General features: G+C 46.7%; 1 protein-coding gene and 1 non-coding gene across 6 annotated transcripts in view; both read left to right on the plus strand.

Moving 5' to 3' along the window:
• The window catches only part of SLC7A8 (solute carrier family 7 member 8), a 50,523-nt gene that overhangs the window by 17,860 nt on the left and 8,230 nt on the right, over positions 1 to 24,433 (plus strand). For 4 of the 5 annotated variants that reach the window (XM_081830743.1, XM_081830746.1, XM_081830744.1 and 1 more), the window contains 4 exons: positions 17,245 to 17,370; positions 19,089 to 19,242; positions 19,832 to 19,955; positions 21,416 to 21,519. In XM_081830743.1, the coding sequence (XP_081686869.1) occupies positions 17,245 to 17,370; positions 19,089 to 19,242; positions 19,832 to 19,955; positions 21,416 to 21,519 (508 nt within the window). Of the gene's footprint in view, positions 1 to 9,885; positions 9,972 to 17,244; positions 17,371 to 19,088; positions 19,243 to 19,831; positions 19,956 to 21,415; positions 21,520 to 24,433 lie in introns of those variants that run through there. The other variant, XM_081830747.1, reaches the window with a different exon arrangement.
• Positions 18,079 to 18,241, plus strand: LOC115937948 (U1 spliceosomal RNA). Its single transcript, XR_004073160.2, has one exon. It is a non-coding gene; the product is annotated as a U1 spliceosomal RNA (small nuclear RNA).

Here is a 24,433-nt window from a genome sequence, read left to right on the forward strand (position 1 = left end):
ACTTCCCTACATGGGTGCTTTGGAGGAATTGATTCTAAATAATTAGCTGGTGTTAAAAAAAAAGAAGAAGAAATGTAGGTAGCTCAGAGGCACAGTGATTTTCACCAGCAAGGCTCGTTACATCACACACAGCACTTTCATCTATACTATCTGATCTGAGCCTTGTGACAAATCCATGAGGTAAGCAGGGCCAGTATTATCACTTTCCTAGAGCAGATAAGGAAAGGAGCCAGGCAAGTGACATACCCAAGGTGGCAGGCCCTGAGTGGAGCCTAGGTCTCCTGATTCCTTCTCTTTCCAGCCCGTGCATACACCATACACTGTGCTGGAGGCTCCCTGCTGCTCGCAGGAAGATTTTTCTGGCTTCATCCACTTCTACCTCAGTCTGCCAGCTCACATCTTAAAACTCTTTGGGAGGAGAGTGTAAAGCTGTGAGTTGGGAGAATATAATGCATTGTCTGTGGTCCCCACCCCCTTGATACGTTTCCTGCCTAACTGGGGAGAAAAGCTATACAGACAGGCTCTGTAGTAAGGATTCAATTGCAGTAAAAATTCAGAGAAGGGGGAAAGATGTCTGTGATCTAGAATAGGTTAGAGATTTGTTGTAGAGAAGTTCTGCAACTCATATTTTTAGGAATTCTCAGGGATCGCAATGGATTAGGGTATTTTATATCTTTTAACCAAAAACTAATTTCTTCTTTTTTTTTTTAGATTTATTTCTTTATTTTGGTGGGGGGAGGGGTAGAGGGAATGGGAGACAAGCGGACTCCCTGCTGAGTGGGGAGCCCGACAAGGGGCTGGATCCCAGGACCCTGAGATCATGACCTGAGCCGAAATCAAGAGTTGGACACTTAACCGACTGAGCCCTCCAGGCGCTCCCCACAAAACTAATTTCTAAAGTAAATATTTGGATTTTTTTCAGAAGCTCCACTTTTGGAGTTAACATGATCTCTGCCCTACCATACCTTTCAACACACATACACTTAGCTGAGAGCAGTGACCATCCAGGCCACACCCTTTCCTAGGTCTTGACACTTTCCTTCTGTCATGCTGGTGGGAAAGGGAGGGACGGTTCACTTGCCCACCCCAAAGTCTCTCACAGGGCAGCCAGCTGGGATCCAAGGAGTAGTCTCCTTGGCAAGTGTGCCCTCTTTGGCAGTGATATTCAGCTCTGGGATAGACCCCTACCATCCAGACAGGTGGTACTATGGGGTCACGATACTTGTTTGGGCTGTATTCCTTTTGCTTGGTCAGGCCTGCTTATGGCCCTGGAGGCAAAGGAATGTGGGCTCCAGAACCAGGTTGCCTGAGGGTGTATCTCTGCACAACTTTCTAATTGTGGCACGTGCTTGGCAAAGTTCCACACCCCACCCCACTGTGAGATGGGGGTTGTGATCCTGCCTGCACAGGAGGTCATGGTTGCAAGGATTGCATGAGACAACACATGTTCTTAGCACAGGGTCATGTAGTCACTGAGGGTGGTCACTGAGAGTAGTCACTCAGTCCTTCCTTGCTAGCTGGATCCAGAGCTGGGAGGGAGGGGTGTGGGGATGGGCATGGGAATGTGGAAGAGTTGCTGTTTCTGCCATAAGCCAGGTTAATAGGGGTGGGAAGGGGGACACCATAAGTGCTGGCCACTGCTATTTCAGGGTCTCGTGCACGCAGACTCGGCTTCCTTTTTCCTGCTGATACTGCTGAAGTGTCTCAGACAAGAGACCACCCTTAACTCTCCAATGAGAAATTGAGTACCCTAAGACTGGTCACCAAGGAGAGAAACCAGGCCATAGGGTGGAGTTCCCTGGACAGTTGACCCTACAACTTCCTTTGCCTTCCCCCAACCTGCCAAGGGTAGGTGACCCCTATGCAAAGATGCTCTACAGTAATATAGCCCCATAGATGTCCCCTCAGGACAGGAGATTAGGACTGTCTCCTAGAAAGGCAGGTTGTTCGCTGTCCCCTTCACAGCCCACCTCTCACCCTGACAGTCCTAGCACCAAGCAAAGGAGGAATTTAGAAACTCTGATGACAACATGACAAAGTCCTCTACTCTCCCAATTCCTGCCATCCAAGGTTCAATAGAGCTTATCTGGTTTGTCCTCTGCCTCCTAAGTAGAACTGCAAGATTATCTCGAACTTAACATTGGTTAATCTTGTCCTCCAGAGACAGGAATTTTTCAGTGTCCTTGAGATAGGTATTCAAGTACTTTTTCACCTTCGCAAGGAAAAAAATCTTCTTAAACCCAAACTTATTTCTCCTTATTCCTTTTGGGGGGAATGGAAAACAGCTCCTCACCTCAGCCCATGTGCCACCGCCTTCCTCCCAGATGTGAAGACCATGTGGAGCCAGGACCCCTCTCCCTGCAGGGGTGTATGTGTGGATATAGCCACACATTCACCTTTTCTCACCAAATACTCCCAACTCCTTCGAGTCTGTGCAAAGAAAGGTTCTGTTTTGGGGCGCCTGGGTGGCTCAGTCGTTAAGCGTCTGCCTTCGGCTCAGGTCATGATCCCAGGGTCCTGGGATCGAGCCCCGCATCGGGCTCCCTGCTCCGCGGGAAGCCTGCTTCTCCCTCTCCCACTCCTCCTGCTTGTGTTCCCTCTCTTGCTGTGTCTCTCTCTGTCAAATAAATAAATAAAATCTTAAAAAAAAAAAAAAAAAAGAAAGAAAGGTTCTGTTTTCTGGTTTGTTGAATACTTTTTGGAACCTACTTTCACAGGCCCTTCAAATCATCTCTTAAGGCCCCTCAAATCATCACAGTGAAGAGGCGCCTGGGTGGCTCAGTCTGTTAAGCGTCTGCCTTCGGCTCAGGTCATGATCCCGGGGTCGGGGATGGAGCCCCTCATTGGACTCCCTGCTCAATGGGGAGCCTGCTTTTCCCTCTCCCTCTGCCCCTCCTTGCCACCCCACCCCCCAACTCATGCTCTATCTCTCTCACTCTCAGATAAACAAATAAAATCTTAAAAAGAAAAAAAAAAGGTATCCCGTGAAATAGGAACCAAACAGTCAGGAAGGCTTGATGGGTTCTACTTTCGTTAAATGCTGTTATCTTTTTTTCCAGCCACCCTGTCCTCTTAGCAGGTGCCAGGCCAGCTGGCTGTGTGAAAATAAGCCTGGTGTTCTGAGGCAGGAGAGCCAAGAGTGGCCCAGTCCAGCTATATTTTTGAGAGAATCGGTGTTGAGCTTGGGCTCTTCTGAATGTATTTAAACCAGAAGCTCTGCTTTCTGCTGTGTCATTTTGGCATGCCGAGGACAGGCTCGACCCACTGTAGGATGAGAGTTTTTGAGGGAAAGGCCACCCTCTGTGGAGAGGTCACTGGTATGTCATGGAGGGAGCTGGAGGACGGGACCGGGAGCCCAGCAGGGAGAGCCATGTGGCAAAGCCCCTGCCTGGCGTTGGCTGTGGGAGGGAGGAGATGAGGTCAAGTCTGGTCCTGTGGTGGGGCCAGAATACATCGAATACATTGGATGAAAAATGGTGGTGGGACAGCCAAATGGGGGTGGAGAGGTGGAGAGAACCTGCTGGAACTAGCTTGCCTGCAAGGAGCCTTGGGGGAGGGAGAAGGAACTGCAGATTTGGATCTGCTTATGCAACTGCAGCTGCCACTTTGAGTTATTCTATTATGTAGGTCAAAGCTGATTATTCACTGCTGAGTCAGCAGAATATCCCTAGCCACCAGGCAGTAAAAAAAGAAAATATTTTACATTTTAATTAAATGAAAAGCTTTCTCCCTTCTCCAGAACAAGCATATTAGTGGGAGGAGGGACTTAGGAAAGAGGGGAATAGGAGGTGTTGAAACTTGGTTTTGGTGCCTTCTTCTGTGATGTGCTTGGAGTGTTTCTCTTTTCTTTCTTTCCCTTTTTACTACTTTGTAAATAAATGACTATATTCTCTAGGTAAGAGATTCAAGTAATATATAAAGTGAGCCGACTGTGAAAGCTTCCCCTTATCTTCACCCCTCTCCCCTGCCCAGTAGCCGTGCTAACAGTGGATAGGTATCCTTCCAGTTCTAAATAAAGTGCATCCCTCCATGTGTGTGTCTGGGCAGATAGACATCATATGGATAGGTTATTTCTGCAGCTTACTGTTTTATCATTTAGCTGTATCTTTTGGCTACTTCCTGAGTTTCTAGTTATAAACAAAGTGGTCCCAGTGACACTGAAGGAGCGTCAGGTGTTCTGGGGTCCCCCATTTGTGCTTCTTGCTCCCTTACTCTAGGTTTTCCTTCAGGATCTTTTTGTCTCCCTGTCCTTGGGACTGGGTCACCTTTCACTCAGGCAGCTCCTGGCCTCCTTCCTCTCTTTGGGTTCTGGGGTCATGTCCAGGATCTGAAGTAGAATATTTTTCTTCTCCTTCAAGTATCCTCTTTTCCCTGAATGCCTGTACTAAAGAAGCTCCTTCTCCTTTCTCTCCCTGAGGGGACAAGAGTGCCCTACATGCATTTCACAAGTAAAAAAATGCTTCTTATCTTGTTTTCTGTCTTTCTACTGAGATTCCTAAGAGGCTGTTTTTTTAGGGCTTCAGATTTCTCCTCCTCCTTTTTCTTCTTTTTCTCCTCCTCGTTCTTTTTCTTCTTCTCCTTTGAGCAGTTTAGAAGGGAAAGGACTTTCCTGTATATGTATAACTTTTAACCCTGAGTTGCTCTGCAATTCCTCTATGGAAAGTTCCCAGGTCCTTGATGCAGGATGCTATGATCGATAAACTGTGTGTTGTTTTGCAAGTCTCTTACAAATTAATCCCTTGACATCAGAGGCTTCTAGTCTTTCCTAACTTCTAAGTCCCTTAATCTCGGTTCATTTTCCTTTGAGGTTTCACATTCCGTAGCCCCAAATTTATCACCATGCACTAAACCTGTTGCCTCAGAAGCCTAAGCAGCAGTGCCTTCTTGCCCTCCTTAGCCCCCAGAGTTCTTGGGGTGTCTCATAGTCCTCATATATATGAATCCAGACAAACACAGATGACCTATATTTGATTCCCATACATCCAAGTCATCTTCCTTCTCTGTACATCTTCTAGCTAGCCAGCATTTAAAATCTAAATACAGTTGACCCTTGAACAATGCAGTGGTTAGGGACACTGACTCCCTGCACAATTGAAAATTCACGTGTAACTTTTGACTTCCCCAGAACTTAACTACTCTTAGCCTACCATTGACTGGAAGCCTTACCAATAACATAAACAGCCAATTGATACATATTTTATATGTTGTATGTATTATATATACCGTATTCTTACAATGAAGTAAGCTAAAAATATTATTAAGAAAATCATAAGGAAGAGAAAATACATTTACAGTACTGTACTGTAGAAAATCCACATATAAGTAGACCTGGTCAGTTCAAACCCATATGTTATTCAAGGGTCAACTGCATATTGAAAAATCTCTTAATTTTTTACTGAATGGTCAATTTGACTAAAACCCCATTTTTCATTTTTATGATTCATAAAGACTAAAGTTATTTTGTAAGTGGCTTCCCAGGGAAAAAAGAAAGAAACTGCAAATCTATCAGTTAATCACCAGATTGAGCTCCTACACTGAGAGGCGATAAGGCATTATTTATACAGAGTCTGGGAAGAGATTAAAGGCTAATGAAGAGATTGGTGTGCAAACAAATAATTATAATACAATGTGATGACAGAAGTGTTTGCAACACAGAGCAAGGTGCTTCAAAGTTGGGAGAGGAATGCTAGGGAAGGCTCCCAGATTGAGCTAAATCTTGCAAGGTAAATAGGTAGCTCCCGATAGAAATAGAACAGCTGGGTAGAGGCAAGGGCACAAGCAAGACCTGGCATCAAGAGAGAAATGGCCTGTTGGAGAAAAGCAAGTTCTTTTGTGTGGAAAGCCCAGGAGAGTGACAGGAGATGAGGGTGAACAGGTGAGCAGGAGCCAGATCTGGAAGGATCCCGTATATCATGCAGGAGAGAGCAAGCTTCATCCAAGACACAGGAAGGATTTTGAGCAGAAGAGTAACATGATTAGGTTCACATTTGAGTGAAAAAAAGACTGTGACACTTGAAGCAGTGAGATGAGTTAGCAGGCTAAGCATTTGTGCGGGCCGGAGAAGTCCTGGCCTGAAATAAAAATGAAGTTACAAGGTGACAAAAACAAGGAAGATTTCAGAGTAGAATCAACTGGACATGGTGATTGACTACTAAGAGAGAGCAATCTAGTTTATCTAGTACAAATCAAAATGAAATATCTCAACTGTCTAGCATTTACGATGAGCAGTCACAATGTGTTCTGCATTTCTGCCTTCCACTGCCCCCGCAAAGCCCTGGGGAGCCCTTAACAAGTCTTTGGTTGGAAGTCTTCCTCAGGGTGGCCACCTCAGGTTACTGCTCCAAAGCCTGCTCTAGAGTAATACAACTTAGAAAAGGGTTGAGACTCTTGGGAAGCATTATATAAACGAGAATCTCAACACTTTGTTCATCCAGCAAACATTTATTAAGTGCCTGTGATGTGCTAGATACTGTTTTGGGCACCGGAGATACAACAATGAACCAAAAAACCCTCATTCTCATTTGCAGCAGCAGCAGGAAGTTAAGCCTTAATCTGCATTTACTGAGTCTACTTGTGTGTCTTCTACGTGTCACACAGGATGCAGAACCATTCAATCACTATCAAATATCTGAGTGTCTACTCCAGAAACTGTGTTAGCCATGAGAACACTTAGTTCCTGTACTAAGGAACCCACCATCCACTGGATGATTCTGACAAGTACACAGGGAATTTCAGTTCTAAGTGGTAAATTCCCTAAGAGGACAACATCCAGGCAGAGCTAGATATAACAGAAATGGGGGTAGGGACTGTGGTTAAGGAAAATCTTGGAGAAAATTACACAGAAGTTGAGGAAAGATCAGTTGGAGATAGCCAGGCAGTATCCAGCATGGAGAGGAAGTGGAATGGGATGGGGCAGGGAGAATGCTATAGCTGGAAGGATTAACATGTGCCAAGGTCTGGGGATAAGAAAGAACATGGCTCCCTGGGGGAATTCCAGGTAGTTCAGTATAGCCACAGCATAGACTTAAGAGGTAGGCGATATAGATAGAAGTGAAGATCCATCCATGAAAGGGCTTTATGGGCAATCCTGGAGAGATTGGACTTTACCCTAAGGGCAATGGGAAGGCATTAAAGGGTTTCAAACAGAGGATTGACATGATCATATTTACATTTTAGAAGACTCATGCCTGCAGGTATAAAGGATGAATTGGAGAGGGGAATAAGATCAGAGGCAAGGAGACCAGGTACAATGTGATTACAGAAATCCAGAATTTCTGTAACGTGAATCGGGGATGAAGCTGTGGGAATATACAGAAATAGATGTATTTGGCATTTGCAAGGCAGAAATGGCAAGACCTTGTGATTAGGGCTATTAGGAAGTCAAGGATGGCACATTCTTATTGGAATTCAGGTGAAATAAATCGAGGACAACACTGGATCATATTTTAATGCCTTGTCATTGGTGTGGTTCTTACTCAGTTGAGTTGGCCCCCTGCCTTCGCAACCCTTCCCATTCACTCTTCAGTACTCAAATTCTGATGCTGGGACTTGAGGAAGGCAGTCAATGTGTTTTTGGCTTCTATGCCCATAATGGCAGAGTGGACACCGGCTCTTCAGTGCCATTTCACCTCCTCCCTGCCCTATATGGCCTCTGGAGTATTCCTCATGTCCATAGCCCTGGGAGTGAAGGTATCTTTGTTATCTTCATCTTACATTTCCATAAGAGCAACCCAGTCTTGAGCTCTAAGAAGAACAAACTATTGGTAAGTGCTTTATAGTTTATATATCATAATAAGCAATTATAAATATCACGGTGAATTCTAGAGTTTTGTGGAGGTCTTCTTTCCTAGAGATCCATTGATGATGTAGACCGCTGTCAATTGGTCAAAATCGAGTTCTGTTATCAGACCAGGCTCTTTGTCCCCACCAGCTACCTGAGAAGTCAGGGTCTTCTTTTTAGTTTCAGTATGCTTCAATTGCTGGTCCAGATCACCTCCTCTTTCCTGGCTTTCCATACTGTCTCTTCTGGTCTCCAACTTTTACTCTCAGATTGGCGTTTGCTGTTCAAAAGGGTGCACATAGCCCAAGTCCCGGAAATTGGGGAATGAGGAGCTTGTTCCTGGGAATGTGTCCAACCCTACTTGGGAGAATAATGAATGGGATTGAGGCTTCCTGAAACAGAATTTTCCAGTAGTTCAGGATGGAAACAACTTGTTAACTTTCTTGAACCAGTAGAAGATTAAATTCTCTGGCCTTTTGTTGTTGACTGTCAAGGATCACTTTGTTTTTTCCAGAGAAGCCAGAGCCTGCGGTTTATGAAGTTCAGCCATTAATTGTGCCTGGTGAACTTGGAAGGGTTAATGTGGCTCTCCAAATTTATATCACATACCCAAGAACATAAAAGTCAAGACTGATGGGAGTGGGGTCTAGTGTTACAGGGAACTTTGGGGGAAAGATGAGAGGGAAGATTTGTTTTGAGAGTTTAGCGAGTTTGGGCACTACCTGCCATTGGAATAGGGTTATAATTGAACCAGTCTTGGGAATTTTGCAGCCTGCGTCCATGTTTATAAGCTTAAGTGACACTAACAGAGCCCACAAGTCTTCCAGTCCAAGAACCAACCAGACCTCCCAGGACCCACACCCTCTCCTCCAAGGCTGAGGATGATGGAAAGTCAGGCTAGCCCTCCTGAGCTCTGTGCAGACCCCGCAGAATCCACCCCATTCCCCTTGCTATGTGTCTGAGAGGCATCCACCTTGAGAATTGGGGTGTGAGATAACAGGAATTTTTCAGTCTGGGGCTGGAACAGTAATGAGTAGGATTAAAAGGGGGCTCCTCAAGGTGGCATGGTGCACTAGGTCTGTCTCCCCTGTTTTCCAGCTGCCTTCCATTCCCCCCACCACCCCCAGCTCAGAGGCCATGTTTAGCTTATGCTGAAGAGAGAACTACTCAGCTCTTGGAAAATGCTGAGCTGGGAGTTTGGGTTTTCTTGGCTAAACTAAGTACCAGATGGTGATTCAGCAGAAACTCCAGGTCTAGCAACTGGCACGGAGGGGTCAGGGGAAGAAGGAAGGGGAAGAGAGAGCCGGGAAGGGGGTGGGGCAGTGTGGGTGGGAGCTTAGCTGGAAGAATGCTTCCAGATGAAAGGGGCTGGAGGACAAAACGTTACTGTAGCATGGTAGCAAGATCTGTTTCACAGCCTCATTGTGGCCTTACAGAAGCTGGGATCAAAGCTTAGTTTATAGGGAAGGGCTCATTTGATTTATTCTGGTGTTATTGCTCTTGCTTTGTTTTGATGTCTTTGTCTTTTATCAGTCAAGTTATTTACATGTATCATAATACAACCTTTGTTTTAGGTAGTCAATAACTTGAGACTTTATAATGCAGCTCTTCAATCCACGTGAAAAATGTCTCGCCCTGGGCACAGTGAAAGATTCTAGGACACTGGCTGTGTCTCCACACTCATACCCCAGTTTCCCTCCAGGTCTCTCTGAGGACTCAGAGAAGGAAAGATAGCTCAGGCTGGCCCACGTGGGCAAACCTGGAACCGTATCAAAGCCTTGGGCTGTGTGCGTTAGAACTTAAACAGGGTTCCGTGTTTTCTTTGCCTATCAGTGCCTTTTGGCAGCCAGCACTGGTAACCTCCTAGATCTGGAAACAGCTGAGGTTAGGCAGGCCAAGCCGAAGCAGTCTTTCCACAATTAGAGACATGTGCCCTGATCCTTCCACGAGCAGGAGGGGGAGAGGCGGCCAAGGAGCCCCAGCCAGCCTATCACGGAGCCCAGTGTTGCCACACCCCCTCCTTCAGGCTGGGTGCTCACTGGGCGCTCCAGCATGGGCACCATGGACACCAGAGGGCTGGTCTGAGGGGCATCACTTTGCCCCTTTTGTTCCAGGTCTGGAGGGAGGGAGTCACGGGGAGCTGGCAGAGCATGGCGGAAGGTGGAAGGAGAAGTGCGTGCCCCAGCAAAAGGTGAGACTAAGATATTAATGCTTCTGGCAGGCAAGCCCTAACCCAGGTAAAATTTACGGCTGTTTCAGAGGGCTGGGAGCTCCATCCCAGAAAGGTGCTTATTTTGAAGTTCTGGAGAGGAACAGGGTGTTCTGATTTCTACAAAGTGGCGTCACAGCTTCCCTTTTCAGCAGTATGTCTGTTTAGCGCATTACATCTTTCTTTTTTCTGTCCTGGCCTTCTCTCTCTGTGCTGCTTCTCTTGAGGTCTTTCCCCTCACTCGTAAGGATGTGTATTATTCCTCCTCTTCCTTCCTTCCCACTGTCGTTTCTCAGGCTCACTCTTTCCCTCCCTTCTTCACTACCTGTCTTTATGGATTTTGGCAAGTCTGGGCATTTTTTTCCCCCTTTCTACTGCCTGTTTTCTCTTATCTGAAAAGACAGAGAGGCCTAGTTCTGGAAATGCTAAAGGAAAACAAACCTTTCCAAGCTGCCTCCAGCCCACTCCTGAGAAAGACACGAGCCAGTAAGACTGAAAAATCCTAAAGAAGTTCCTAGAGTTCAAGAGAACATGTGATGGTGACATCGACAAGGGGCCAGAGAAGGGAATACAAGGCAGAGAGTCGAGTCTGCCAGTGGGAAATAATTTTCTAAAGCTCTGAGAGGAATAGACACGACTCTCTTGGTCTCTCGGGGGTAGCCATCCTAGTCTTCCCCTTTTCACCACATTGGCATCTTACTTCCTGCTGTCCTGAAAGCAAACTGGCTAGTATCTTCAGGTGACTGACTCAGGGTGGCCCTTGAGCAATGACCTTGAGTACCATTGACAGGAGCAGGGTGAGAGAGAATGTGGGAATGGACAGAGGGAAAGTGGGATAATGTGTATATGATAAAAGAAAGGCTGACATAGTGGCAGAATAAGCAACTGGGGGGGCAGGAGTACATTAGCTGGGGTCTTACTCCATTCACATACAAAATGAGGTTCTGAGTCTCTCAGGTCATTCCTGGCTCTGATTGCTCATGAGGCTGGAAATGTGCTCCCGGGTAGTAGGGCACTGGCCTCAAACATCTCCCTCCGGTGCCGAGAGCTGTTTACAAGGAGAGCCCCAACTGGTTCGTTCTTCTGAGCACTGTTCTTACAACAATCAGTCCAGCCTCCTATCTAAATGGCCCCATCCTGTCTTTCACCCCATCACACCAGAATGGTGTGGTCCATGAAGCAGAAGCTGGCTTGGCAAAATGAATGAGATTAGTTTAGGGATCCATGTGGGAACGTGCTCATTGGCCCTCTGATGAAGGCACAGGATGACCCTTTGCCAGCCCAGCTCAGCAAGAGGCCAGAGTCCTGTTCCTAGAAGCAAGGGAGCACCTGAAGACACAGCCCCGGCCTGTGCTGATTATGGACACTTAAAACCAGTCCCACAATTCCCTCTCTAATCCATGCTTAAAATTTTCTAAATGAAGACTTCTTTTATGCTAGCGAGTCACTGATGTTCTGTTTAAAAATGGACTAGAGAGATTAAATTGTTTCTTTTACCTGTAGTCTATAAGGTATTCATCTAAGGTAAAGGTTCCCAAAACATGTTCCTGTTCTTCCCTTCTAAAATCTATAGACCTTTAACCTCGCCTTACCTCCTGGGGGGTTGGGTTGGGTTGACTCCACCTGGGAAAGTCCCAGAGCGAGCTCTTTCAGGGTGCTTTTGGTGTTGTCCACTGCAAGATAGCACACAGTGTGGCCACTCTACCCTTTGACTTGAGGAAGGAACTCAATCTCAGGACTTTTGAGTTCATCTCTTGGCTTTCCATCTTGACTTCTTTTATGGCCTGTGATTATAGCCTCTGGTCAGTAAAATTAGGAGACCAACAAAACCATGGCGGCAGAGAAGAAAAGAATCACATCTGAGCCTCCCAGCACTAGACTCGCCTTGTGAGAAGTTTGGAACTTGGGTCTCCATTTGTATGTGCATCTGGGTTGCATGTGTGGGCCTGAAGTTGAATGGAATATGGAGGAGACTGGAAAAGAGCCTGGCATTAGATGAAGGAGGAATATTGGGAGTGTCTTTTGCCCCCAAATTTTTTTGGAAGGAAAGGCACAGCTGGAGTTATTGGAGGGTGAGCCTGTTTACTACTGTATAGAATTAGGAAGGGAAGAAACAGGAGGCAGTAACACTTTAGCTATAGGATCCTCGAGTTGGGATGCTGTCATATGGTGTAGAAATTTGCCAACTAGAGCACATGGGTGACCTCACTTTCACTGCCTACTTCTAGAGAGCCCCACCACTTCCCTCCACTGGTGTCCTGCAAGGCCTGTGGACAGGCACTCCTTTGGGGTCCTGGGGTGTGCCGCCTGGTTGCTCTTTAAAAATTTTGCTATTTCTGCGTGTGCCACCTGCTTTCTGGTCTTTCTGTATGGTGCCTGGCCCTGTATTAATTCCCTAATGCTACTATAACAAATTACCATAGATTTAGTGTCTTATAGTTCTGGAGGTCAGAAGTCCTAAACTCAAGGTGACAGCAAAGCTATGTTCTTTCTGGAGGTTCTGGGGACAGTTATTTCCTTTCCTTTTCCAGCTTCTAGAGCCCCCCTACATTCTTTGGCTCATGGGCCCTTCTTCCATCTTCAAAGCCCACAGCGTGGCTTCTTCAAATTTTTCTCTCTCCCTCTCTGACCTTTGTTTCCGACATCATGTCTCTTTTTCTAACTCTGACCCTCTGTCCAGGTCATTGACAGGATCTGCATTGTCGTCAATCTGAGGACTCTGCACCTCTCTGCCAGTCTTTCAGCTTTCCCACAGGCAGGGAGCACTGAGCCCACCTCTCCTATTCAGCAGCTGAGAGGCCCTGGGCCCTGGGCTCTGAGCAGGTCACAAGATTGCTGGCTTCTGAGTCCCCTACTCCTGCCTGCCTGTTTTTTGTATCCCTCCTGTCACCTTGACATTAAGGTGTCACCTTGTCACCTTTTCCAACTTGGCAGATTAAGTAACCAACCCCTGACTTCAGCATCTTTTTGAAGTATCGTCTTGATAGTCTTTTCACCTTTTTTTTTTTTAAACCCAGCAAACAGAAAGGATACAAAAGAGAAAGAGGAGAAAATGCCCAAGAAATACAGATAAGCCCGAGATTCCATGGGGGCCTCTAGAGAAGCAGCAACCACTCCACAGCCAGATTACAGTGGACAAGAACCAGAGTCTTTTTCCTTCTTATTTCTTTTATCCAGCTGGGATTATAAATTATAAATTATAAAATTCTCCTTTTGGTTAGGGTCTCCCCCTCCTATAGGACACACCTCTGAATCCCCTGGGCTAAGTTCGGGGCTCCTCATGGATACCCATTGGCTTCCGTGAAGAGCTCTGCTGTCACCACATTGTTGCATGATCATCTTTTTTTTAGCTCACCCATCTCCCTTACTTTATGCTCTCACCCATCTCCCTTACCTTATGCTCTCAACTTCCTGAGGACAGGGACTTGTGTCCTGTAACTCCCCCACCTACCAGAGTGCCTAGCACAGTAGGCCCTTTGTAGATGATGGTTGGACAGATGGACAGATGAATGGATGGATGAACGAAAACCCTCACATTTCAAGCTGCAGTGGCCACTGGTCCCCATCTTCATGTGGCTTCCCTGAGGTCATTGTTTCTCAAGCATGCAGAATGCAGGGTCTGGCTGAGAAGAGAGAGGGGCCATAGCCATTAACAACAGAAAGGGGCTCTGGGTAGCAGACTGGCAGAGACAGGATGCCTGAACAGGGCAGGGGCTTGCCAAGCACCTGACAGTGTTGCCTTCACTCACTGACCTTTCCTCTCTGTTTGGAGGCTCAGGTTTCAGCCTGCTGTGAGGGAAGCTGTCCTGTGGTAGCAGGAGACTGAAAATGCCCTCTTTCCCCTCGGTCACATGCTGTGATCACCCAACAGTAGGGATAAGGGTCAGATGTGAGGGCCTGCAGCCATTGTTTTAAGGAGATTAGTGTCACAGGCAAAATGTCTCCCCACCCCATTCTCGGGATTTCTCTTTTTATTTCTGAAAGAGCTCTATAAAGGTAAAAGGTTAAATATTAGTCAAGGTCTGGGTTCCTGTGAAATTGTGAAGATAAGGTCAGGTGGGACAGAAGACACCCACAGCAAGTTTATTTGACAAATTATCCCTTCCTTCAAATATCTCCCATCCCCCAGGAATATTCTGGAGCTGACTGAAGGAATCTGACTGCCTTGACAAGGTCCCTCTCCTAAGCAGATAGATGATTTTGTGTTTTCTATTCCAGCCCACCAGGAGGTGGCCACATTCCCCCCACCTGCTGGGGAAGAATGTCTGTGAGTTGTCCTGCTCATCCCTTATTTCCCTCCAAGTACTTTCCTGTCACCTCCCCACCGTGCCCTCCCCTCCCCTTGATAGAGGATAATTTTCTTCTCTGGGATCACAATCTGGTTCCTTGTTCAGTAATCCTTACCTATCCCTGAGCCTCATGGGTTTTGTGTCCTAATCTTCTTTTCATAAATCAATCTCCTTTATCCTTAAGTCATTGCTTGTGTCTGCCTGAACTCCTGGGACCTGAGGGCCCACCCTTGTACCTAGCAATCCTCAGGGCCCTGAGGAGAAACAGATCACAGGCCCTGTTGCTTAGAGTGATTTGGGTTGGATTGTCACCAGGCATGTGATCCTGAAATCCTTTTTGAATTGAGTAAGATAAACCAAATGTGTGTTTATCAGAATGTCTCAGTCCATCTGGAACATTCGAGTATTTACAAGATGTTCTCCCTGTTCAGGCACTTAAAATCCTTCCTCTGACAACATGTTTTGGTTCTCCTTATATGACACCATCTTGGATAACAGCTTCTCCATGAGGAGTCAAGAGTTTGAAGTCAAGTTTCCTGTCGCTCTTTTGGCTCTGTGCAACCAACTGGGGATCGTGTCTCCTTTTGATGAGATTCCTGGGGAGCAGGGGAGATTGTGTGCATTGTAGAATGTGTAGACTGAGATGAGATTGCAGGGCTAATGAATTGGGCATTTTCTGTATCCAAGTATTAAATATTTGTTGAGTACCTACTATTTGCAGGCATTAATGATGCCCTGGGATTAAAAGCATGAAAAGTCATAGTCCCTGCCCTCCTAGTCTACATGGAGACAGAGAAAAAGAAACAAATCATTATAATACAAAGAAGTAATGCCCAAAATTAAATATAAACAAAGCGGTCTGAGAAAAGAGAAGGGACAAACTTTGTTCCTTGTCTATAAAATGCGGCTGGTGTATCTTACCTTGCAGCCACATTGTCAGGAATAAGTAAAATAATAAAATAATAAAGACTCACAGAACAGGTGACATTTGAGCTGGATCTTGAAAGATGAGAAGGAGTTTGCCAAGTAGAGATGGTGTGAGGAGAAAGGTTACAGATAGATAATAGTATCAGGTCTTTACCCTGTCGAAATGGTCTCAGAATCAAGTAAGGTCAGAAAATACTTGAAAAGTAAAAACACAGTTTAAAGATCAGGTATTGATATAATTTGATCAACTGTTCAAGTCAGAGGCCTGGCCAGAGCTTGAGAAGAAAGTCTGGTGCTTCTACGTGTGTGACTTGTACCTTTGGAGGACTGGGGGGGCCGTCCTGGTCACTGTTTCAGAGGAAGGGGAAACAAGAGGATTTTAACTTCTTCCCTTTGTTCTCAAGGACTTCCTAAGCACCAGGAAGGTGAGAGTCCCATTCCTGCAGGACAGGCTCCCTGGGTTGCTTGGGGAGTGTGGCTGTAAAACGGAGTCCCTCCCTCCTAGGATTCAGCCTTTGAGCTCTCCTCCAGTCCTTGGAGGTTCCATGTTGTTGGGATCTCTGTGGGAGCCCCTATGCCACCAAAGAAGACAGAGGGATAGTGGCCAATAAGCACATGAAAACATGCTCAACATCATCAGTCACGAGGGAAATGCAAATTGAAACCACAATGAGATACCACTACACAGCTATTAGAATAGACAAGCTTTTGGAGCTGACAGTACCAAATGCTGAAAGGATTCATAGCAACAGAACTCACCTACATTGCTGGTGGAAATGCTAACGATATAGCCACTTTGTGGGGGTTTTTTGTTGTTGTTATTTTTAAGATTATTTATTTATTTATTTGAGAGAGAGAGTGAGAGAGCTGGGGGGAGGGGGAGAGGGAGAAGCAGGCTCCCCACTGAGCAGGGAGCCCAATGTGGGACTTGATCCCAGGACCCTGGGGTCATGACCTGAGCTGAACACAGACACTTAACTGACTAAGCCACCCAGGCGTCCCTAGAGATTACTTTTAAAAATAACAAAATCTTAAAAAAAATAATAAAGTTATAATTTACCTTATGACTCAGAATCTCACTCCTGGGTATTTACTCAAGAGAAAGGAAAATCCTTCTCAAAGACATCTACAATCCACTTAAAGAGTTCTATGCAAGTGTTTATAGCAGCTTTATTCATAATAGCCCCAAAATGGGAGCAACCCAGATGTCCATCAGCCAGTGAGTAGAAAACCAATACATAAAATGGAGTACTACGTGACAATAAAAGGACCAGACTTGATATACACAGCAACATGAATGAATCTCCAAAGCTTCATGTAAAGTGAAAGAAACCAGACACAAAAGGCTACATACTGTATGATTCTGTTCATGTGACATTTTGGAAAAGGCAAAATATAGGGACAGAAACCAAATTAGTGGTTGCCAGAGGTAGGGGAAAGGGACTGACTTCAAAGGAGATCAAAGTGCAAGAAAGAGAACTTTCGGGAGTGTTGGAAATGTTCCATATAAACACTGTGGAAGTGATTAAATAACTGAATACGTTTGTCAGATCTCATCAAACTGTACACTTAGAAAAATGAATTTTACTCTATGTAAATTATACCACAGGGGAAAAAAAAAGATTCCCCCTAACCCTCTGTTGCCCCAAAATCAGGCTGAGGAAGATGACATTCAGGATCCACCAGCTGCTCAGGGCTCCCCCTGAACATACAATGGCCTGGAAACAAAGCCCACACTTGCACCCTGGTAATATGCTGATTTTCCTCAAAGCCAGTGCCTTCACTTCCATGCCTACCTCTGGCTTCCAGCCCTGGGCAGGGCATGCTCTGACCAAGCTCTAATTTGTGGCAGGTAATCCCCATTTGTAACCCATTAATCTAGCTAAAGTTTCTGGAAACTGGGGCTGGGCTTGAGGGAAATTTGGCTCGCCTGTTACAGTCCCATTGTCAGGAGCAAGAAGCATTTCTGCTTCTGTTCAGAGGGCCTCCTACAGCCTCATTATAGCCCTGAGGATATGTTTGGGGGTCTGTCATTTCAGTGCTCCTCACATGGGTCAACTGTGCCAGTGTGCGGTGGGCCACCCGGGTTCAAGACATTTTCACAGCTGGGAAGCTCCTGGCCCTGGCCCTGATCATCATCATGGGAGTTGTCCAGATCTGCAAAGGTGAGTATCACCCAAACAACAGGGCTTCACCCAACTTTCTGCCTCTTTCGTGTACACACCCCCTCACACTGTCTTTGGACATGTGCACCCTGAGATTTCCCAATTCTGACCTTGAATGACTTTTCTTCTTCACTTGCTTGACAAAGGGGAAGAGAAACCATTTTCCTGGGATGGTTGGAAGTTGAGCATGCCCCACCTGGTTTGCAGAGTTCAGGTCTCCCATGCTGACCTCCTGGCTCTAGCACAGCTAGGTGAAGCCCCCAGATCTCTGGACTCCTGTTGCCCTCTTACCCCATCCCCAGGGAAGCTCCCTGCATCTTATATTGTATGTTGTTCATATCTTAAAATGGGGAACAGAGGAGATTTTTACGCATTTCAAAATTACTCATAATCTCTACGAGAGAGCTCGACGTTCCTGGGGCCCCTGCCAACATTCCTCACTGGATTTGGTCCCTTCCAAGTCTGAGTCTGTATTTGGTTTCCATGGGAACCATGGCACCACTAGGCTCTGCCCAGTGTCACTGCCTCCTGGAGAAAGTCAGATGACAAACAGAGAGACCTCCTACCTGCCTAGAAGCCCTGAAGGCCATGTGGGGTGCCTGGATATTTACTCCAGGAAGCATAATTAAGGTTCTGCTGTTAATTTTAACCAGTTGTGTTAAGTTCTTTAGCAGGTAATATTGTGTAGACTTAAAGAAATCACTGTGTATATCTACCTGGTAGGGGAGATACCATGATCATGAAAGTGGTTTTCCAAGGATGAGGCTTATCCATTGCACTATGGATGTGTTGACCCCTGCAATTTCCCCAAATGTGAGAAATGGGACTATATAATTTGTGGTAGTGGGGACTGTGTTCATGCTTTCCCCTAAAAAAAGGAAAGAAAGAAACCACTGTGCTATCTTTTCAGAGATAATAAGTCCCTACTATTCTGGCCCTAATGCTTTCTCCTGATCACTCTAATCTACTTATTTCCTGTCCAAATGCTGGATCACAGATGACTAAGTAAAATATGGGCAGTTACTCTCTGTTTCATTACAACGTCATCAGCAACCTTTCTTGAGGGCCCACTTGTGTGCAGGACACTGTGCTAAAGGTTGGGGAGGCAGTGGAAAAGCTCTTTGCTGAAGGACCCTGTCCTCAGGGAATCTATAGCATGAAGAGAGAGCCCAGATACGTTAGAAAGAGACAGGAGGTTATTGACAAAGAAAGCAGAGCAAGCATGAACTACTATGGCATTATAGGAGCTTATGTTTGAGTGTTTGTTGTTGTTCATGCTTTCTTTGTGGAAATGTATAAACTTAGATATACAGGAAGGTGGTCAAGAGACTGCCAATGGCTCTAATCCTGCATCTCCAAATCCCAGCTCCCCCCACCCCCCACCCCCACACACACCCCTGATTTACTGTACCCTGCCCTGACCAGTGGCCTCCCCTGGTCTTTCCTTCCAAGTAAATTTGCCTTTTAAAAGAAGATTGAGAGCTGTGCTTTGAACCTGAGCCTGCATTTGGACTCCTGGTTCCTAGGTTCTGGGGAAGTCCTAATCTCTATTTCCCTGCTCCTTTTGGTCCCACTTCTCCAATGTGTGGGGTTCACTGGGAACAAGACAAGAGCTGGATCATCACTGCAGGAGGAGCTGAGACAGGACTAGGCAGGCTAGAGGCCGCCAGGCCTCTGGCTTCTTTCTCTGAGCAGCCTCCTGCCCCTTGCGTCCACAGGAGAGTATTTCTGGCTGGAACCAAAGAACGCATTTGAGAATTTCCAAGAACCTGACATCGGCCTTATCGCACTGGCTTTCCTTCAGGGCTCCTTTGCCTACGGAGGCTGGAACTTTCTTAATTACGTGACTGAGGAACTTGTTGATCCCTACAAGTGAGTTGAAATGACCCAGCTCTTCCCAAATCCCTTGAAAGGCCATGGCACCTGCTACTAAGAAGAGAGAGCCAGGTGTCCACTGGGCACTTCTCCATCTCCAGCCCCTGTTCTGACCATGACCTGGTCTATCCTGAAGAAACAGTTATTTCTCAGGAACTTAAACCATTTGCCATCTACCCTGCCAGGAGGAGAAAAATCCCGTGACTGTCCCCGAGCAGATTAAAAGCTGAAACTGCTGAGATAGCACCACTGCCTTAGAGGATGAAATGTACCGACAGGCCTCTAGGCATCTTACTTACCTGTCTTAGGACAGGAGGGTCTTTGTGTCTTGAAGCAGGGGAGAGGGGTGCATCATGGAGAGTCCAGTCAGGAAGAGGTCAGCAGGTATGGAGCATATTCCCAGCCTACCCTGTTTCATTTCCTTTAAATTGCCCTGCCCATTTTGAGACAGAATCCACCCCCCAGGGAGAGGGAGTGTCACAAAAGGCTGCCAGGTCAGTTTGGAGCAGAAAGACAAGGCACTTCCCAAACCCCGTGATGAGGCAGGTGCCAGGCCTTTCCTCTCTGACCTCCTCTCCTTCTACAGGAACCTTCCCAGAGCCATCTTCATCTCCATCCCACTGGTCACATTTGTGTATGTCTTTGCCAATGTCGCTTATGTCACTGCAATGTCCCCCCAGGAGCTGCTGGCTTCAAACGCAGTCGCTGTGGTAAGAAATCAAACTCACAGCCCCTCAAACCAGGAATGTTGACATAGACTTGCCAGATTGGCCCCACTCACTTTTCCCTGATCCATGAATTTGTGGAATTAGAAGTCATCCCAAGTTCTCAGGGCAGAAACCGTATCTCCAAGTGCCCAGGAGCAAACTGACGGCCATGTTGTACCTAGAACGGTGACAACGGCGGAACCAACGTGTTGCCCACAAAGCTACATTACTTACTGTATGACCCTTTACAGAAAAAGTTTTGCCAGCTCCTGATCTGGGGCACTTTAAACTCTAAATGTGATGATTGTATAAAGGAGGCAGGCTCCTCCTCAGAAAGATAAAATCTTGCACGAGACAACGCCATTCCTCTCTGCCTTCGTTTCTTCCTCTGGAAATCATGCAGCCTGACTCCTTCCCTCATCAGGGAAAAGTGTGTGCCAGTAAACAGGAGTAGGAATGGTCTGTGCTCTTTGGGGAAAGAGATGCAGATCCAAGGCACTGGGGTCTTTGATACCCAGGAAAGCCCTGGGAGCCATGCAGCCCCCTTACCTGGCTTCACCTGGGCCCTGACGCCACCCTGCCAAACTGTCATCACATGTCTCCTGTCAGAAGACTGTAAAGAAAGAGGCCCTCCAGTGTCCCAGGGCAGCCTTTTTCCATGACCACTGGCCTAACCCAGCAGGACATCCATTCTAAACGACCCCTCCCTGATAATGTGCTAGAAATCGAGTGTGTACTTGGCTCAGAGAATATAGAAAAGGCTAGTCCCTTAACATTCTACATTCCTTCAGTATAGGAAGATAGTCTATAGCTTCACCACCTTTTTTTTCTCAGCCTACATAGTGCCTTGTTCTTATCATTTTTCCCTTCTTATATTATTTCTATGAATTTAGAAATTCCACCCTATGAATTAGGAACCATTTCTATTTTACAGATAGGAAAACTGAGGCTCAAAAATTAAGGACCTTGCTCAAGGTCTCACAGATCCAAACTGTTGGGCTAAGATTTGAACCCCAACCTGCCTGACTCATTAGTGTATAATGTAAAGTGAAGCCTGGACTCCCTCAGCTGGCTTCTGGTCCTGGCCCTCCACTTTATGGGTTTGTGATCTTAGGCAAGCTACCTAATTGCTTTGTGCCTTAGTTTCCTCATCCATAAAACAAGGAGAACAAATGTTAGCACATCATTGTCATTGTTGTTGTTGTTCTTATTATTATTATTACCACCATGCACTGTCTCCTTCAGTTAATAGCCCAAAACATTTACTAAATCTCCACTGTGTGGTGGGAAGGGAAGTGGCGGTGCGGTGCAGGAGGGCCTGGGGAACGCAATCCTACCCTCGAGGACCCTAATAAGAGAGACTCAGCAAGGGTAGAGATGGGAGGGAGCATTCTCAGCAGTGATGTACAAGTGGAGGGTTGTAACCTTGCCTCTTCTGCTCATCCCCTTGTTTTCTCTCCCAGACATTCGGAGAGAAGCTCCTAGGGGTCATGGCCTGGATCATGCCCATTTCCGTTGCCCTGTCCACATTTGGAGGAGTTAATGGGTCTCTCTTCACCTCTTCCCGGTGAGTGTTGTCCCAGTCCTTCCCGGGCCAGGGGCCATTCTGCTGCGCATATTGCTCTGTGTATATATGGGGGGCTTGTCTCCGTCAGCAGAGGTCTGTGTGGGCACCTGGGTGGTGACCTCGTAGGGGGTGATTGCTCATGAAAGGCGTTTGTGTGTCAGCTTGGGTGCAGAGGGGTGTATGCTGCTCACGTGGTTACCTGCGATGTGTGTGGCTTCACATGTAGTGGCGAGAGAAGCCCTGTCCCACCTCATTTCAGTAGGAGCAGAGGGCTAAGGAGGTCCCAGGCTGCCTGACACAGACCTAGGTCTGGGCACTGTGATCGGCAGCAGGACAGTGTCTCATCGACAGCCCCAGAGCTCCTTTGCTACTTGCCTGGAAACAGGCTATGCTGGTTTGAAAGGAACCCCACTCTACAAGGGACCAGGAGGGACACAGGCCTGGGGCCTCTGGGCTGGCCTCTCATGGAAGTTCTGGGACCAGCCTGCAGGTGGGATGGATCCTTCTCCCTGCTCAACAGACAGGTGGCTGTGGGAGGCACTTTCATGGCCACTCAGGAGACTCGGGCTGAGGGTGTGAAGTGAGAGAAGTGGGGAAGAACTGAAGGAAAGCATTTGTCCAAATCCAGGCCCCCAACTTCCAAACTCTCAGAGAAGCCAGAAGCTCAAGTGGGTCCAGGAATCCCTAGCTCTTGCCTCTACACCCCCAGGAATCTGGCCCCTCCTCAGGGTCTCTTCTCGCTCTCTCCAGAATAGGCTGTTGAGGCCAGCAGACACTGGACTATTGCCATCAGTGTTTGTCAGGGGGTCTTCCCATATTTCTTAGACGGTTCCCCTGCCCCCAGGGCATAGCCCTACTTGAAAGATACAGCAAAAGCAGGGAGTCCCTGAGTTTAGCTGCTTCCAAAGCCACCCATCACATCAGGGAGGAGTTCTCATGAGATGTCAGGGGAGTGCCATGTTTTCAGGACCCAGGGCAGGAAAGAGGGAGTGTGGCTGTCCTCTGTGCCCCAGGACCCTATGAGACTGAGACTTACCCACAGCAACCTCGTGTGCGTGTTACACAGGAGCAGTGACCACCTGGAGTCCCCAGCCGAGGGCGAGCAGTGGAAGAGCAGTGACCCATGAGGCTCTCTGGGATCTATTGGAACAGAGTGACTGGCTACAGTCGCTTTAGAGTGGGGTTTGTCCCTCGGGCAGGCCCAGCAGCGGTCTGCATGCATGTGGTATAGCTGTGTGTGCATGCAGGCCACGGCAGCCCTGGCGGGCGAGGCCTCTGATCCCGAGGCCCAGCTCACCCACCAGGTCTCCTCTGCTCATCCTCCCAGTTCCTTCGTTCCTTCCTCCTCCTTCCCTCCTTCTCGCCTTCTCTCTCTCACTCTTTTGTGTTTGGTGTATGGAGAGGTTGACCCTTCCTGAGAAATAGGAGTGTGTGCGGGCGTGTGTCATGCTTAATGTCATTGTCTCCTCCGTTGACAGCTAGCCAGGCAAGGATTGTTTCTTGTGAACTTGACACTTGCAAATGCTGTTGGACCTGGACAGTTACACTTGGTCCTGGCTGCATGTGGAGGAGGGACGTGAATGCGGAGCCCTGGCTATGTGCATGAGGAGGCCCGCAGAGCACTCAGGGCTCAGTTGGGTGCATGAGGCTGCACCGTAGAGGGGCCATGCTGTGTGGGTGCATGAAACTAGTGACAGTGGCCTAGGTAGTTGATGATGGCAAGTGATGGTGATGCACATGGGTACTTGGGGCCATAATGGACTCCCACACTTCTGCCAAACTGCTGCTATTAGTTCCACTCTCCCTCACACACAAATTACAAAGTAAGTGACAGGTTTTTTTTTCAGAACACCCAGTGTGCTGATTCTGTGCCTTCCTGTCCCCATTACACCACCCCCTTCCTCCTACCCCTTAGGTGCTTCTTTCTCCTTATAAAATCCCAAAAAGAAAAAGCTGTCTAATTCATACTAATATGTAAATGACTTCCAATGGCTTATAATATTCTTTTCTCTGGGAAAAGAGAAGGGGAAGAAGGAGTCCCTTTTATATTAAAATTTCTCTTTTTTTTTTTTAATTTTTTTTTAAGATTTTATTTATTTATTTGAGAGAGAGAGAGAGCACAAGAGGGGGGAGCAAGAGAGGGAGAAGCAGACTCCCTGCTGAGCAGGGAGCCCGATGCGGGACTCGATCCCGGGACTCCAGGATCATGACCTGAGCCGAAGGCAGTCGCTTAACCAACTGAGCCACCCAGGCGCCCAAAATTTCTCTTTTTAAAAATAACTTTTAAACATCAATATCCTGGTCATGATATTATACTATAGTTCGGCAGTATGTTACCAGTAGAAATAGAGTGGATACCTAGGATCTCTCTGTATTATTTCTTCCAGCTGCATGTGAGTCTACAATTATCTCCAAGAAAAGGTTTACTTTTTAAAAAGGGTAAAAAAAATAATAATTTTTATTCCAATTAAAAATTTCTCATCTATTTTAGAAATTAAATTTTTTAATGAAGTCTAAGGAAGAAAATTAAAATTACTCATAATCCCATCACCCAGAGATAATCAGTTGGTATGTTTTTACATGACCATAATTTCTAAATTAATTAGAATCATACTGTATGGAATCACAGTTTTCTGTCTTGCTCTTACCATTTGACATTGTATTGTGAGCATGTTGTCATGTAACAAATTTTTTTCAAAACATTAGGACTGTAAAATACCCATCTTTTTTTTTTTTTTTTTAAGATTTTATTTATTTGAGGGCGCCTGGGTGGCTCAGTCGGTTAAGCGACTGCCTTCGGCTCAGGTCATGATCCTGGAGTCCCGGGATCGAGTCCCGCATCGGGCTCCCTGCTCGGCAGGGAGTCTGCTTCTCCCTCTGACCCTCCTCCCTCTCATGCTCTCTCTATCTCATT

This window comes from Leptonychotes weddellii, chromosome 9, assembly GCF_054177405.1.
Source record: "Leptonychotes weddellii isolate Sample4059 chromosome 9, ASM5417740v2, whole genome shotgun sequence".
NCBI classification, from domain to species: Eukaryota; Metazoa; Chordata; class Mammalia; order Carnivora; family Phocidae; genus Leptonychotes; species Leptonychotes weddellii.